The following is a 15,805-nucleotide window of genomic DNA, read 5'->3' as shown; positions in this document are numbered from 1 at the left end:
GGATGGTTTGGGAAGCACTGGTCTCCACTGTCTTTGTCTCTTTTCAGACACAAAGGGGGCTTTTAGGGTGCTTGTTTCAGAGGGGAACCTGCCACAATCGCAGCCACCTGCAAGGGTCACTTCCAAGACAAATGCGTGCTTGTTTTGCCGGAAGTGAGAAAACATGAACTTGGTGTGGAGGGATAAGCAGAGCAGGAACTAGCCTTGGGTCTCTGCTTGGGAACAAAGGGCGCCACTCTAGGTGTTTTGAAGCAGGGAAATGCCATGGTTAGGTTTGGTTTTTTAATTGAGTGGGCAACACTGGGCACAGAAACATGAGTTGGGAGGTGTTTACATTTGTCTGGTCAAGGGTCAGTGGGGGCCTAGGGTTGTGTTGGTGGAGATAAAGAGAAGTCAACACATGCGTGAGGTTTGTCTTTTGTCCCCACTTTTAAAAAATGAAGCTTGACTACATGTGTCAGGAGGTGAGGGAGAGAAATAACTCATTTCTTAGTTTGACTTTGTTTCATGGGTATCTTAATACTGATGATTTTTCATAGTAATCAGGTTTCTGTGCTAGTTATTTCAGGAAAAGACAGGTGAATGGTTGGGGGTATTTGTGTTGCTCTTATATTTGCTCCTCTCTCACAATCTGCCCATTGTCACCTCTATACATTATCCTTTGACTTTAGGTATTACCTAAATACCTAAGAGCATGGTTCCATCTTAATTTACTATAGAAAATCTGGTTATTGGCTCTTTTTTTTTCATACTGGATCTTACAGCCTGAAAGCACAATTATAATCATATTTCCACAGCAAAAAACAACCTGAATATTTAATAGATTATATTGAAAATATTATTTTCACATAAATACACAGGTATGAAATCAATTAATTAAAATTTATATTGTTTATTATACATGATAAGTGCTTGTTTATGTGACTGCTAATTTCTGATAATTAAATTCAGTGTGTGTGTGTATGCATATGTGTGTGTTGAGACTATTTAGTTCCTATCCAGGGTTATGCAGTGATGCTTATAAAATTGTGGAATCAAAAATTGTGGTTGTCTTCTTTTTATTTTACCAAGTAAGAACCTAAAACCGTATTTAAAATTTTTTATATCACCATCAATTTAAAAACTTCAGAAAACTCCAAAGAATGGGAAGTAACCAAGGAAATATTATCTTTTTCCCCCAATTACTTTTTAGAAACCAGCTTTACTGGAGGCATAATTTACACATGAAAAAATGCATCTAAATTAAGTGAGGGAAAAAAGTAAGAAGGACCAAACTTTAGGAAGTATTAAAACTAAGAAAAAAACCCAAACAAGTTTAGGTTTTGAAAAATACATGCATGCATCTCTAATTTTTCTCATCTGATTGTGGATTGGTAATAATGTCATCAGGCTGGTCTGCAGGTAGAATCTGGGAGCCCCTGTTCTAGGAGGGGCTAAGAATGGGGAACTCTTCTCAAAATAGTTTAGGGGAGGAAAAGTCATTTTCCCTCTACCCTTCCAGATTCTTGGCTGAGACATCCCTACCCCCATTAAAAGCCAGAGTAACAGGAGAAAAAACTATTTTAATTCTGTGAATACACATGGGGATCCCACAAAGATGTGAAACTCAAAAGGCAGTCAGATGATTGAGGCTCACATACCCTCCTGAGCTGAAGAAAAGGCCAGGTGTCTAGGGTTTCAAAGGGGAAAGTGCAGTTTATAGGAAAGTAAGAAGAGGAAATGTTTGGGAAACAAAGGTTGTCAAGCAGATAAGTCTCTCAGGTGAAAAAGTTCTCTCTGATACTAGCTTTCTTCCTGGTACAAGTCTCTTTCTAATGTACATTTCCCTTACAAAAGGGTAACTATTAATAATACTCAGTTTTAGACCTTCTCCGGTGCTGCAGTTTCTCAAAAATATCAGCTCAAAATAATAAATATACCAAAGAGACATATTTTGGGTTGGCTCATTCTGCTTCCTCTTCGATGGAGAAATTGCAGAACTGGCCCAAGTAGCTTTTGCTGGGGGCCCAGAAAATGAAAAGTGGTCACCAGCTGAGGCATGGGGTAGCCGTGGGGTGGGGAACGGGACCATTTGGGGGCATTCCTTTGTTCATTCTTTGTCTGCTCCCAATCCACTTTTCTCCTTTTTAAACCTGTTTAGCCTATCAGCTTATCACTGTGGTGATCGCGGCTGCAGGAGGTGGGCTTCTACTCATCCTGGGCATCGCACTGATTGTTACCTGTTGCAGGTGAGTGCCAAGAGTCCACAGTCTAATCCTCTTTGCCTGTGCTAAGCCAGGGTCAATTTTTTGCCCTTTTAAAAGAATGTGTGGGGTGGTTTACAGTATTAAATCCTGTTGTGTGACTGAACCATTAAAAAAAGGGAAACTCATGATAGATAGTGCCACTGGGGAAAGAAAAGGACAGCAAATGGGATTTTCACTTAAAAAAAAAAAAAAGAATATTCAAAAGCACAAGCAACAGAAGAAAAGGGATTGGACTTCATCAAAATTAAAACTTCTTCACTTCAAAGAACACTATTAAGAAAGTGAAAAAAGACAACATACAGAAGAGGAGAAAGTATTTGCAAATCATATGCCTAATAAAAGACTTGTATCTAGAATATATAAGGAATCCTTACAACGGTAATAAAAAGGTGAAACCACAGAACACATTTTGGGACTTAGTAGAGTGTAGGTTCTTCTGTCTTGGTGCAGAAAGAATTCAGCAAAGTGATGGATGAAAAGGGATTTATGAGAACAGGATGCTTTTGAGGTTTACAAGCAGGTGGGCAGGAGGGTGCTGCACTAAGAACTTAGTGGGCCATAGTTTTATAACCAAAAGAAGAATGGGGCAGGGGAGACGGCCATTGTTGAGCAGATGTCAAGCTTCTGTCATCGGCTCCTTCTCCGTGTCACACGGGGAGTTTTCTTATTCCTGCTTGATCAAGCCAGGACTATCATGGCACTGTTTAAGTTAGCAGAAGGGTGGTAACCTCTGCTAAAAATGGTAAACCATCTCAGGTTTGAGCATAATGTTTTCTTTTCCCTGTGTTTTTGTTTTTAGTGTGCACAGGGGAACACGTCTTGGGAATCATTAACTTACTGACCTTACTGGGCAGGATGTGGGTCTTGTTTTACCATTGTTTTATTGTTTGGGGCATGCCTTGTGCTTGTGTGGCATGGTTTTGTTTCAAAGCAAGGCAGCTTGGGTTTGTGGTTAAGCAAACCTGCTTTCTGGAGTGATCATTAACTTATAGGGGATCTCCCATACTTTTTTCTTTACTCATGATCCCTTAGTGGGATTAACTGTTTAATCACCTATTTTGTTCCTTTACTCTGTCCCTATCAAAGGCAACCAAGTTAAAAATGGGCAGAGAACTTGAATTGTCATTTCTGTCAAGAAGATATGCAAATACCCAATAAACCTACGGAAGCATGCTCAATGTCTTTAGCAGGGAAATGCAGTCAAAACCGACAGCATCAGATACCACTTCACAAACACTAAGATGGTTACTAAAACAAACAGAAACTAGAAAATAACAAGTGTTGGTGAGAACGTGGGGAAAGTAGAACACTCATACACTGCTGGTGAAAATGTACAGTGGTGTAGCCACTTTGAAAAAGTCGCAGAACGTCAAGCAGAGTTGTCGTTCCACCCAGCATGTCCACTCGTGTATCAAAAGAAATAAAAACAGGTATTCACACAGAAACACGTGCATAAGTTTTCATAGCGGAGTTGTTCATGATAGCCAAAAGGTGAAAGTAACCCAGTATCTATCAGCTGATGGATAGATAAACAAAATGTGATATATCCATACGTTGGAGTGTTGTTTGCCATAAAAAGGAATGAGATACTGAATCACACTATAACATGGATAAACCTTGAGAATAGTGTGCTGTGTGAATTAAGCCAGTCACAAAAGACCATACCTGTATGATTCCATTTATTTGAATGTCCAGAATAGGCAAATCCAAGAGAGGCAAAGTAGACTGGCAGTTGCCTAGGGCTGGATGGACAGGGGAAGAATTGGGGAAGAATGGCTTAAGAGTGTGGGGTATATTTCTGGGGTGATGAAATTGTTCTAAAATTGCACGACCGATGGCTGTGTAACCCTGAGGATACCAACAGCCATTGACTTTTACACTTTAAATGGGAAAATTAAGAAGCGAACAAAGATGAAAGGGGTTGCCTGAATATTTAGCAATGGAGAAGTGGCAGGCATGTAGATAAGCAGACAGTAGTAAGCTTGGCTCTAGGCTTCCTGGATAGCAGTAGGACTGGGTTTTGAATGGAAAAGGAAGAAAAAGGAGTCAGTTCCCTTCTCTGTGGTTATTCATTTAAAGGAAAACTCAGATCTTTGGTTTAGATGGTAATAAATGGCAGGAATTACCCTGACATGTCTAATGGAGGGGACCTACAAAAATAGCAAATTATCTTTTTGACCATTGACCCAAAGGGCATTTTAAAATAATCTCTATCTCCAGGAAGGCTGCAGAGGGCCAGCTGCTCCCACCCAGGGACGCAGGCTTCAGGGTTCAGTCTTGACCTGTCGTTTACAAAGTTGCCATCAAAGCATCCAAGAGAAACCTCACGAGTAGAAATAAAGTTCTGGATGTGAGACTAGGAGCTAGAGAGACAGACCTTGAGTTCTGCAGGGCACAGAAGCCACCTGTCTACTAAGCACCCTGTCAGGTAATACAGCCATCTGGGGAAAGTTTGTGACTGTTGGTCCCTGGGAGAAGGTCGTTGTGAATCATTGAGGCATTGTTTGAAACCGGATGCTCCACCCCTCAGGGAGCAGCACAAAGGCACATCTATTCTCAGCTTGTAAAGAGAGACAGGACCTAAGGCCCATGGCTGGACATTTTAAGATTCTGAACTTCCCTAGAAAGTTCATTTACAGCAAAGTGAGGTGGAGGGAGAAGACTCCGGGTTATCTTACTGTCTGATCTGAGGCCTGTTACAGAAGGTGAATAATATATTCTCCAACAGTTTGCAGTCAGAGGACTCTCAATGGTAAGGAACTTGTGCTAGGGTTTCCCTGCCCTGCTGACATGAGGATTTATATGGGTATATATATAGGTGGGCATTTCTGCCAACAAAACATACTATTTTCATGGTTTGTGAAGTAGCTCTATTGTAGGAAGGGAGACCCCTTCCAGGGCTTGAGAGTGGGCTCTTGCTAACATGTAGAAATGAACTGTCTGAGGAGACACACATGCTGATAAAGCAAGAGACTTTTTTGGGAAGGGGTGTCCCGGCAGAAAAGGGCAGGGTAAGGGAACCCAGGAGAACTGCTCTGCCACGTGGCTCGCAGTCTCCGATTTCATGGTGATGGGTTAGTTTCCAGGCTGTCTCTGGCCAGTCATTCTGACTCAGAGTCCTTCCTGGTGGTGCACGCATTACTCAACCAAGATGGACTCCAGCAAGGAGGATTCTGGGAGGTCGGTTGGACATATGGACTGGGGTCTCCTCTCTCCTTTTGACCTCTCCCAAGTTCTTCCGGTTGGGTAGCTCATTAGTTCTGAGTTCCTTACCAGGACCTCCTGTTGTAAGGTAGCTCACGCAAATGGCTACTATTTTGCCTGGCCAGGTGGCGGTTTCTGTCATGGTTCCCCCTAACAGCTTCATGAAGTGGAAGAGCACTGGCCAAGGAGTTGGGAGGCCTGAATTCTAGTCCCAGCTTTGCTAGAGGCAAACTGTTACCCCAAGAGAAGTCATATCCTTCACAAAGCCCCATCCCCAGAGCTCCTGGAGCAGGTTGGGAACCCCTGGACTAAAGAACCATCAAGCCCTTCTAGCTCCAACACCTTGTGGATTTATGACTCTTGTTTCCCTGCCCGCCCCCACAGTACAGTGATCTCTGTCCCCCAGTAGAGTCTAAATCTGCTCCACTGCAGCTGTCTTTGTCCTCTCTTCCCCCAGTAACCTGACCATTTTGGTTGGAAGCTTTTTGCATATAATATATTTACATCTAGTTGCATTTTTATAGGTAAATACTAAAAATAAGAACAATAACAACATTTCTCAGTGGGCAATTACAAAAAAAATACAGTGGTATCTTTAGGTTTGTTTTTCCTTGTTGAAAAGCTAGATGGTATTTTCACAAATATCATTTCCTCACAGAACTTTCAATTCTTTTTTTTACCATGCAGAAAGAATAAAAATGACATAAGCAAACTTATCTTCAAAAGTGGGGATTTCCAGATGTCCCCATATGCTGAGTACCCCAAGAACCCTCGCTCACAAGAATGGGGCCGAGAAGCTATTGAAATGCATGAGAATGGAAGTACCAAAAACCTCCTCCAGATGACAGACGTGTATTACTCGGTGTGTATTCCCATGCCCAAGTGACCTCCCAGCTCCAACTTCCTTGGAGAATTAAAGGGATTCTGTTTTTTTGTTTTGGGATTTTTCTGTTTGTTTTGGTTTGGTTTTTTGGTCACTACGCACAACTTGCAGGATCTTAGTTTCCAACCTCCAGAATCTTAGTTTCCTGACCAGGGATTAAATGTGAGCCTTGGTAGTGAAAGCGCTGAGTCCTAACCAGCAGGCTACCAGGGAACTCGCAAGGGATTCTGTTTTGTTGTAGTAAAAACACTCCAGCTTATTAAGGGTAAAAGAGAATGGTGGCCTATACCTTTGTCTCATACAATTTAATATTCAATTTACTTACTATCTCTTTGCATAGTATTTATTAGTTTCAACATTGAGATATGATGAGTACTTCTAAAGAGCACAGTATGTACTTTATGAGGTTCTAGCAATAAATGTCTTGTCACTGAACTTGCTTTTAAGTTATAGAACTGGAAGTTAAAAGATAGAGAAAGAATTTAATGGTATTTGGTCTTTGACCCTTTCATTTCTGTCTCTTGTCTGCCATGCTTTATGTCATGTGGTTCGGTAGTTGAAACTGAGGGACTGGGAAAAAGTGTAAAGAGAATAATTCAATGTCATCCTCAACCAGCACTTGTCAAAAGGTTTAGAGGATTCAATAGGTTTTTAATAATTTGCTATGTCTGGCCCTGGACTGGGTCATTTGGAAAGATGGGAGACCACCTTGAACCCTTGCTTCTTTTGTCCCACATTGAATAACCCATGTCATATTCCCATGCCTGCTCAGTTCTTTTGTGTTACACTGCATCAGCCGTAAAGCAAACACAGGCAGGGATACCTGAGCTGGAAAATAAACAGTCATCAGGTGACGCAAAGCCGTGCAAAGCCATTAGAGGTACAGCAATGAAACCTTGCCTGTGAGGACTTAATCACTTTAGGCAATCCTGTTAAAAGCACAGCCTCTCTGGTTGCTATAGAGATTAACCTGTGGGTTTAGACTTTGGATGGGAGAGGCGATTCATGCTAAGGAAGCTATAGTTTCAACAGATTGTGAAAATTTTGAACCTGGCATAGAAGAAAAACAAAAAGAAACAAGGGGAAAGATAACCATAGTTACGAAGATCGATCTGGTTCAAATGTTCCTGTTGGTACCTCCCCATAGTGTTAGTTGCTCAGCTGTGTCCGACTCTTTGCGACCCCATGGACTGTGTCCTGAGAGGCTCCTCTGTCCGTGGAATTCTCCAGGCAAGAATATCGGAGTGGGTTGCCATTTCCCTTCTCTAGGGGATCTTCCAGACCCAGGGATTGAACCCTGGGTCTCCTGCACTGCGGGCAAATTCTTTACCATCTGAGCCACCAGGGAAGCCCTATTTCTACATAAGGGCTTTGCTTTCCCTTTGGCTTGTCAGGCAAGTTCTTTTCCTCTGGTAACTGCAGCTGAAACTAAGCCTGTATCTCTCCTGGGTTGCCCGCACCCTCATACCCTCCTTTAGAGGCTCTTCAGAGCAACGCCAGGACAGAGCAGCTGACAGGCCTGCAGCATCACAAGACCCACCTTTGCTGCATGTTCCCAGGCCAATAGCTGAAGAGTTGTCTTACAGAGATGCAGTCATGAACTTAAATGAGCCCCGTCTTCATTTCAGACAGTAGGCTGAGCAGTCTGTAGAGGCAGAGTCTAAGTTTAGGGGCGCCTTTTGCGTTAGGTAGGTAGTCACGACCCACTAAGCTGGGATTTGATCAGAGAGACACCTGAGAATCAGCTCGCCTCCTGCTTTGGGGTCCTAACTCCCTCTGATGGGTGGCCAGACAACCTTGCAAAGGCCAGGCCCCTGTCTCAGCTGGGATGGTAATGTACCACTAAATGCCATAGAGGATCTAAAGCCATTGTGTTGGGGCTTCCCTGGTGGCTCAGTGGTAAAGAATCCACCTGCCAATGCAGGAGACTTGGGTTCAATCCCTGACCAGGGAACATCCCACAAGCTGAGAAACAGCTAAGCCTGCAGGCCGCAACTGTTCAGCCTGTTGTGCTCTAGAGCCTGGGATTTGCAACTCCTGAAGCCCAAGTGCCCCAGAGCCTGTGCTCTTCAATAAGATAAGCTACGGTCATAAGAAGCCTGCACAGCAACGAAGACCTCAGTACAGCCATAAATAAATAAATAAAATTACTTTAAAAAAGTAAAGCCTTTGAGCTCCAGAGAGAAACGCCTTTTGAAAGTCAAAATAGTAATCAGATAATCATTACTTTTGATAATAATCAAGGGAATAATTAACCCAGGTCTGGGTCCCTGGGCTGCTCTTGATTATATAATGTTTCTAAAACTCTGCCCTTAAAATATGGACAAAGGGTCCCAGGTTCCATAAAGAGACAATCTGGGAGGTCCTGACTTGTAGGTGAGACCTTGCTCTGCAAAGTATCAGTTCAGTTCAGTTCAGTCCAGTTGCTCAGTCGTGTCCGACTCTTTGTGACCCCATGAATTGCAGCACACCAGGCCTCCCTGTCCATCACCAACTCCCAGAGTTCACCCAAACTCATGTCCTTCGAGTCAGTGATGCCATCCAGCCATCTCATCCTCTGTCGTCCCCTTCTCCTCCTGCCCCAGGATCAGGGTCTTTTCCAATGAGTCAACTCTTCGCATGAGGTGGCTTTGGTATTGGAGTTTCAGCTTCAGCATCAGTCCTTCCAAAGAACATCCAGGACTGATCTCCTTTAGGATGGACTGGTTGGATGTCCTTGCAGTCCAAGGGACTCTCAAGAGTCTTCTCCAACACCACACTTCAAAAGCATCAATTCTTTGGCGCTCAGCCTTCTTCACAGTCCAACTCTCACATCCATACATGACCACAGGAAAAACCATAGCCTTGACTAGACGGACCTTTGTTGGCAAAGTAATGTCCCTGCCTTTGAATATGCTATCTAGGTTGGTCATAACTTTCCTTCCAAGGAGTAAGTGTCTTTTAATTTCATGGCTGCAGTCACCATCTGCAGTGATTTTGGAGCCCCAAAAAACAAAGGCTGACACTGTTTCCACGGTTTCCCCATCTATTTGCCATGAAGTGATGGGACCAGATGCCATGATCTTAGTGTTCTCAATATTCAGTTTTAAGCCAACTTTTTCACTCTCCTCTCTCACTTTCATCAAGAGGCTTTTTAGTTCCTCTTCACTTTCTGCCATAAGGGTGGTGTCATCTGTATATCTGAGGTTATTGATATTTCTCCTGGCAATCTTGATTCCAGCTTGTGCTTCTTCCAGCCCAGCATTTCTCATACTAAGTATAGCTGCCTCCATTTAAAATTCATCAAAATGTAGCATTCGTTGTTTCTTTTTTTGTTATCTATTAGATTTAAACCTAAGATTAAATTGATTTTTCTTCTTTTCTCTTTGGCCACCAGCCCTCAAGTGTAAGGAATCCTGAACTTGAACGAAATGGACTCTACCCGGCCTACACTGGATTGCCAGGATCACGGCACTCTTGCATTTTCCCCGGACAGTATAACCCATCTTTCATCAGTGATGAGAGCAGGAGAAGAGACTACTTCTAAATGCAGAAGAGAGAGGGGCCCATTGCTCTGACTGCACCAGGGGAGCACCACCCTGGGGCCGCTCCCAGGACTAGTGGAGCCATCCCTGAGCAGGCAGCAGAAAGGGGATGGGCATGGGGGGACGTGACCACAGTGGAGGGGACAGCTGGAGCCCCTGGATGTGGAACTGCAGACTGCTCACCCGGCACCTTCATTGCTACTGTGAATGTGAACACGGGCCAATCCATTCAAGTCCCTGCGTGACCACAGCATGGCCACAGCTCTGGAGTGGCTGTTAGTTAGGGCTGATCACTAGGCATCCGTGCAGGAACCCAGGTTTTCCTCAGTTTGCACTTTAGTAAATGCAGAAGGAGGGAGGGAGGCCTCCTTTCAGATTCTTTCCAAGACTGCTCTAGAAAGGCCTCTTCTCCTCAGACACTTCCATAGGACTCTATTCAGTGATTCATTTACAGTGAAATGCTCTTTCGTTGTCTTCCTGCCCAGTAGCTACATGCTGAACAGTAGATGCTGAAGGACATGCCACTAGTGTTTGGAATTGCTGCAGGTTAACATGCATGCAGCATTTTCACACGCTCCCAAGTCTTCTTGTGCAACGTTCTCCAAACAACCCCAAAGGGAGGAACTGAAACTTGTGAGGTGAAGCACACAGCTCCAGTTTGTTTTCTTCAGTCAAAGGGACACATTTATCTAGGATTATTCCTTTGCGGTTACTTCTCATGTTACCATTCATATCTGGATCAGAGCAAAACAAGTTTCATTTGATTCTAGTTTGAGGCATCCAGCCGCCCCATGGTGAGCCCTATGGGCACTGGGCAAGGACCCTGGGGGAAGGTGCTGGCCCTGAGGGCACTGCACGGGGTGTGGGCTCAGACCTCCATCCTCGAGGCCAAGGCTGCTGTGTGTGGAGCAGAAGTCTGAATGCAGGTTGGGTCCAAGCTGGTAGGTACTTCACCACTAATGGAAAAGCAGCTGAATGTGCTTCAGGAAATGGGCTGAACAGGTGTGTCCATTTTCTGAGACGCCAGTGCTTTGGGAAGCCAGGTATGCGGTTCCCAAGGAAGAACGGGGAGCTGGGCTGGAACCACACGTATGTCTGCTTACCCACCAGTGCGGCATCTTTGCTAGGAGCCCTGATCTCGTCCACAAACTCAGAGTTGGTTGGTTGGTTCAGCCAACCACTCAAAGCTATTTATTCATTGAAGAAATAACTTATTTTCTCTCAAACAGTAATTTGTAACTCTCTCTACTACTATGGAGTTCCCTCCTGAAACAGGGGTGTAATTCAAGTTAGCATCTGAGAACTAAAGATTGCTGGCTGTTTAGGGAATGGAGCATCTGCCTGCGGGGAGGCGGCTCCACACATTTGTATGAGGCTGTGGCATGGGTCCTGCCAGGAGGGCATAGCCAATGCTGTGCCTTTACCTGCTGCTATGGACCCATGATCTTTGTCATCTGCTTTTGAACATCCTGGTTCGGGATGAAGTGAACACAGAAGTAAAATAACTGTTCTCATCCTAAAGCTTGGAGTGCAGTGACACCCACACTTCTGGAAATGGTGCAGCCTTTGGAGACCGTTCTAGCCCAGGCATGGTTGTTCCTTCAGGGTTCTCTAATCTCTTCAGAATGAATCTAATCCTAGTGTAATCCCCGTCCTAATGGTTTTGAGTGCAAATTCCTGAGTCCTGAGGTCTGCACAAGTCACCGTCGCCCCACCGCGGCCAGGTTACTCTTCAGGTGTGATCACTTAGTGCTTAAATTGCATTCATCTCATGAGACACATGGAAAGAACCCTGCTTTTTGTCAGTGGGTGCGAACTTAACATAGGATCACCTGTTAGAGATCTTGGGTCTTGCCTCTCTCCGTGCAACCAGACATGCCTTTCTGTGCCTCGTGGGCTCTCATCTAACTGGAGAGCTCGAGCTCCTAGCCTCAGCTCACCTGAGCCAGCAAGCCGGGCCGCGAGGAGCTGCTGCTTCTGGGCTCCTGCTGCAGAGCCTTGCTGGCCCCCGGGACCCGGGGCCGCAGTGGGGGCCGTCCCCAGGCATACAAGCCCACCACCTGCAGCTGACATCACAGCTGGCAGGTCATCTCCTGTGCCCGGGGCCAGAAGCTATACTCTTCACCGAATGAAGCGTTCTGTCCCCAGAGTGTTGTGGAGCAGAATCCCAACGTCCAGAACAGAGTGTGCTGTGAGTTTCAAAGAGGCTTTCCTGGGAGTGGTTTTGTGCATGTGAAGTGGATTGAGAGAGTTGTTTTTTCTTGGACTGTGAAAAACGGAGGCACCCTGCAAGGCTGAGGTCACATCACATATGCAGTTCCTAGGCGGCTTGCAGGGGTGGGGGCTTAGGGTGCCAGTGCTGGCTGCCCACCTGGGTGAGGAAGGGAGAGGCCGGCTTCATTCCTGCTTGGGGTTAAAATACTTTCAGAAAGGTCCTCCCTGAGCTGGGAAACAGCTGGTGGGGCAACAGCCCCGGGACTGAGGGGACAGGCTGGATGCTCCCCTGGTGACCAGAAGCCCAGGCACAGGTTCAGGTTAGTCCACGCACCTGGAGTGATTCCTGGTCACAGAAATGCCATGGTCCTGTGTGGGGCCCCACTTGAGGAAGCTGCCCATAAGACGCTCAGACCTCAGTAGGAAAGTGTGGGGCTGCATGGAACCACCGTGTCATTCAGCATGCCAGAGCGTGGTGACTCTCAGAGCAGGGCAGTGCTCACTGGGGCCTACCATCATCTGTGGAGTCTGCCGAAGCTCCAGAGGGTCTGAAATCTGGTGTCTTTTATTTTTTGCCCCATGACCCAGCCTTGCTAAAGACATTTTAGAAAGCCTAAATAGTCCCAGTGAGCATCTCATGTGTTCCCAGCAGAGCCAGGCTCTGTGCAGAGTACTTGGTCTCACCCCACCCTTGTGAGGTGGGCATGAGAGGGCCCATTTCTCGGACATGGGAACCTTCAGAGGGGATCAATACCTTGGCTTAGAGAGCCAGGACCCATACCCTCTGCCTGGCTCCCTCTTCCCACTGTACCTCTTGCCTCACCTCCCTGGCAGATGCCTCACCATCCAGTATCAAAGAGAGCTTGAGAGAGTGGGCTTAAAAGTTGTGTTTAATATTGGTAAGCAGTAGCTAAACTAATGCCATAAAGTGCAAAAACAAAATGTTGAAAAGTCCTTTCAGGTCCTTACATGTATTGCTTGGATGCTTGTGGTCATTGTTAATAGTGGCTGGCTCATGCTTATTAGCAAGGAGCATATTGGTACGTGGCTTTGGATGAAGGAAGTGTATGGTGATGACCTGGGTTTTTGACAGACGTGGCCAGACTTAGTCATCCTTCTGAGTGCTGCCTTGCCCTGTTCCTGTGGTGAGGCTGTGTTTCCCACATATTGGAAGCATGTTTTTGTGAATATTATCAGAGTCTGGAACCTATTCAGTTGAATGTCTTAGATGCTGACAAATCTTTCTCCTTTGACAAAAGTTGGTTTTCAGAAGCAGCTAAGTCATTTAGAGCCAAAATTGCTGAGTGGAGAATGTAATCAAGCTGAGTTATCAGCATTTGAGGTCAAGAACTAAGATGTAACTTAAGTTCTTGAAGAGGTCGTTCTTAATGTTGGCCCAAATGAGAGGGCAACGTCTTTGCAAAGATAAGACGGGATGGCTGCCCACGAAAATGTCTTTGAAGGATGATGTTCATTCAGATATAAAAGTTCCCAGAGTAGACACATCAGGATCAGTCCTCACATGTGACTTTTTGGAGCCCCCATTAAGCCATCTTGCCCACTGTTGGGGCATCCTGTTGCTGTAACTGTGAGTGCTGCTGGCAGAAGCTAGAGTGGTGTCCAGGCCAACTGTTCCTGGCTTAGTTTAGTTGAAGGAAAAAAAGTGAAGTGAAATACACCCCAAATTAGGGTTTTGACCCATGGTTCTAAGATACACTGATTTCAAAACTAGAGCACTTCTTCAGAGAGAGGAAGAATGCAAAGTTCAGTATCTCAGTATTTTGTATCTTATTGAACACCACCCTTAATATCAGAGAGATTCTTTTCTGTGTGAAACTGTGGGGATTAGAAGGGACATTCCATTCCTTCCTTCTTGACAAAGCGTCATTCAGAGGTTCTCCTGTGCATTCTTGGAAACAGATACAGTTTTGTAGAGTTGCCTGTTGAGTATGTATTCTTTTTCTTTTCTTGAATCCCCAGAAAGATTAAGGTATTAAATGTCAGTTAATTTGTTGTGCTAAAGTATCTTTTCAAGTGTGTTATAATCCATCCTATTTGATTTAAAGTGCTCACAGAAAACCCTGTGCAACTCAAGGGGACAATTGAGGTCTAAAAAGAGACGTATCTTATACTGGCTCTGTCTTCTAGGCATTGTAAAGAGCACATTTAAAAGAAATTGTATGTTAGATTCTGGCTTTACCTTTTTTTTTTTCTCTCTCTTGGATACATAATAGTGCACTTCGGGTGCAGAGTTTTTGGGGAGGAAGGATGGGACGAGACAGGGATGGGATGGAACCAGTCTACCTGGGAAACTAACCCAGGTTTCTGTATTATTTTGCCTGTTTCTTAAAAGACCTCTCATCAGGGGTTGCTGTGAGTTTTGTTAATGTTTGTGTTGTTGGATTTTTGGTTAAATGAAACCTGTAGCTGGAAAATTAACTTTTTGAGTTTTCACATTGTCCCAAATTTCTCTTTGCAGACCTTTAAACCTTAGCCCCTGGTTGATTGTGTTAAATCCATTATAAGAATGTTATTTAAAGTTGTATTATAATTGCAACCTTCACTAATTATTCAGTACTGTAGCAGCAAAATATTATTTGTAAGAATTCGATTATTTTTATACTTATACCCACTATTAAGTCTGGCGTTCTAGTCAGTAAAATAATGCAATAAAATCAATATCATTTTCACTGTGTTTTTCTGGTGATAACAAACACACCACCTCAGAGTACAACAGGTTCGTTTTCATGAGGGCATCATTTAAACGCTGGAGCTACACCATGAACTCTAATGGCAGAGCAGGGGTTGAGCCGTTTCGTATGCTCAGTGCTATGGGTGAGGAAATATGCTCTTGATGATGGATGGATGGGCAGATGGATTGACCTAAATGATGAAAAGCCTGCTTCAGGATAACACCTGCTTTGTTTGCTGTTCTTTCTGTGTGTTGGAGAGAGCCGGTAACCAATCTTCGGACACAGAAAATTTCCTCCTGAATGCCTCCCACCACCGGGTGCCCACTCTTCAGGTTTCAGAGGAGAAGGTAAAGTAAGCATATCTGTGATCTGTGGTCGAGAGATGTTGGAGCTTGAAGATGATGAGCTGTGGGCCTCATATTTACATGGCCAATGAGTGTGGCAGCTTGGCTGATTGTTCATTAATTACTTACTGAGGGCCTTTCATGACAGGGATGGATGAGCCTTTCAGATGCTTTGTGACAGTAACCTTGGCATTAGGAGACGCCAGTAATAGCAGCTTGGGACATGAAGGTGACCTTTTGGCAGCTTAGATCAGGGTTGCAGCCCACCAAACATCTCTGAATGGAAATGAGCAGCACACTGCTTTCTGTCCCATCATTTAATCCCCCATGAGACCTTGGCAGAATCTGCTGACTCTGACCCTGTTCACATTCCGAATCAGCTCAGCCAGACTGTAAACATCACAGCATGTCCACACCCACTCTCCCCCGGGAGCTGTTTAGGTGCTGTCCACCCACACGCTAGCCTGAGTGCTTGTCCTGCCTATACCTCTGACCTGGCCATGTTGAGCCTTCACCTCAGGACTGATTTGCCAGTAAGTAACAATCTAGAAACTATTTTTAGACCTTTGGACTTAAATGACTCCAGCAGGGCACACTCATTTTCCAATTGTTTGGGAAGTAATGAAAGGTAAGGGGCATGATATAGAGATTATATAGGCCAGAGTCCTCCTGTCTTGATATCAGCCAGGACAACTTT

General features: G+C 44.7%; 1 protein-coding gene across 1 annotated transcript in view; it reads left to right on the top strand.

Annotated features, from left to right (window-relative positions):
- HEG1 (heart development protein with EGF-like domains 1) overlaps nucleotides 1–14,750 on the top strand; it is an 83,916-nt gene extending 69,166 nt beyond the window's left edge. The window contains exons 16-18 of the mRNA XM_010834412.1: nucleotides 2,141–2,228; nucleotides 6,138–6,312; nucleotides 9,710–14,750. Coding sequence (XP_010832714.1) covers nucleotides 2,141–2,228; nucleotides 6,138–6,312; nucleotides 9,710–9,859 — 413 coding nt within the window. The 3' untranslated portion in view covers nucleotides 9,860–14,750. The remainder of the gene's footprint in view (nucleotides 1–2,140; nucleotides 2,229–6,137; nucleotides 6,313–9,709) is intronic.
- The last annotated feature ends 1,055 nt before the right edge of the window (nucleotides 14,751–15,805 follow it).

The sequence above is a fragment of the Bison bison genome, unplaced genomic scaffold, assembly GCF_000754665.1.
Source record: "Bison bison bison isolate TAMUID 2011002044 unplaced genomic scaffold, Bison_UMD1.0 scf7180017864032, whole genome shotgun sequence".
Classification (NCBI taxonomy): Eukaryota; Metazoa; Chordata; class Mammalia; order Artiodactyla; family Bovidae; genus Bison; species Bison bison.
Note: the sequence above shows the minus strand (reverse complement) of the source record. Positions and strands in the feature narration are given on the sequence as shown.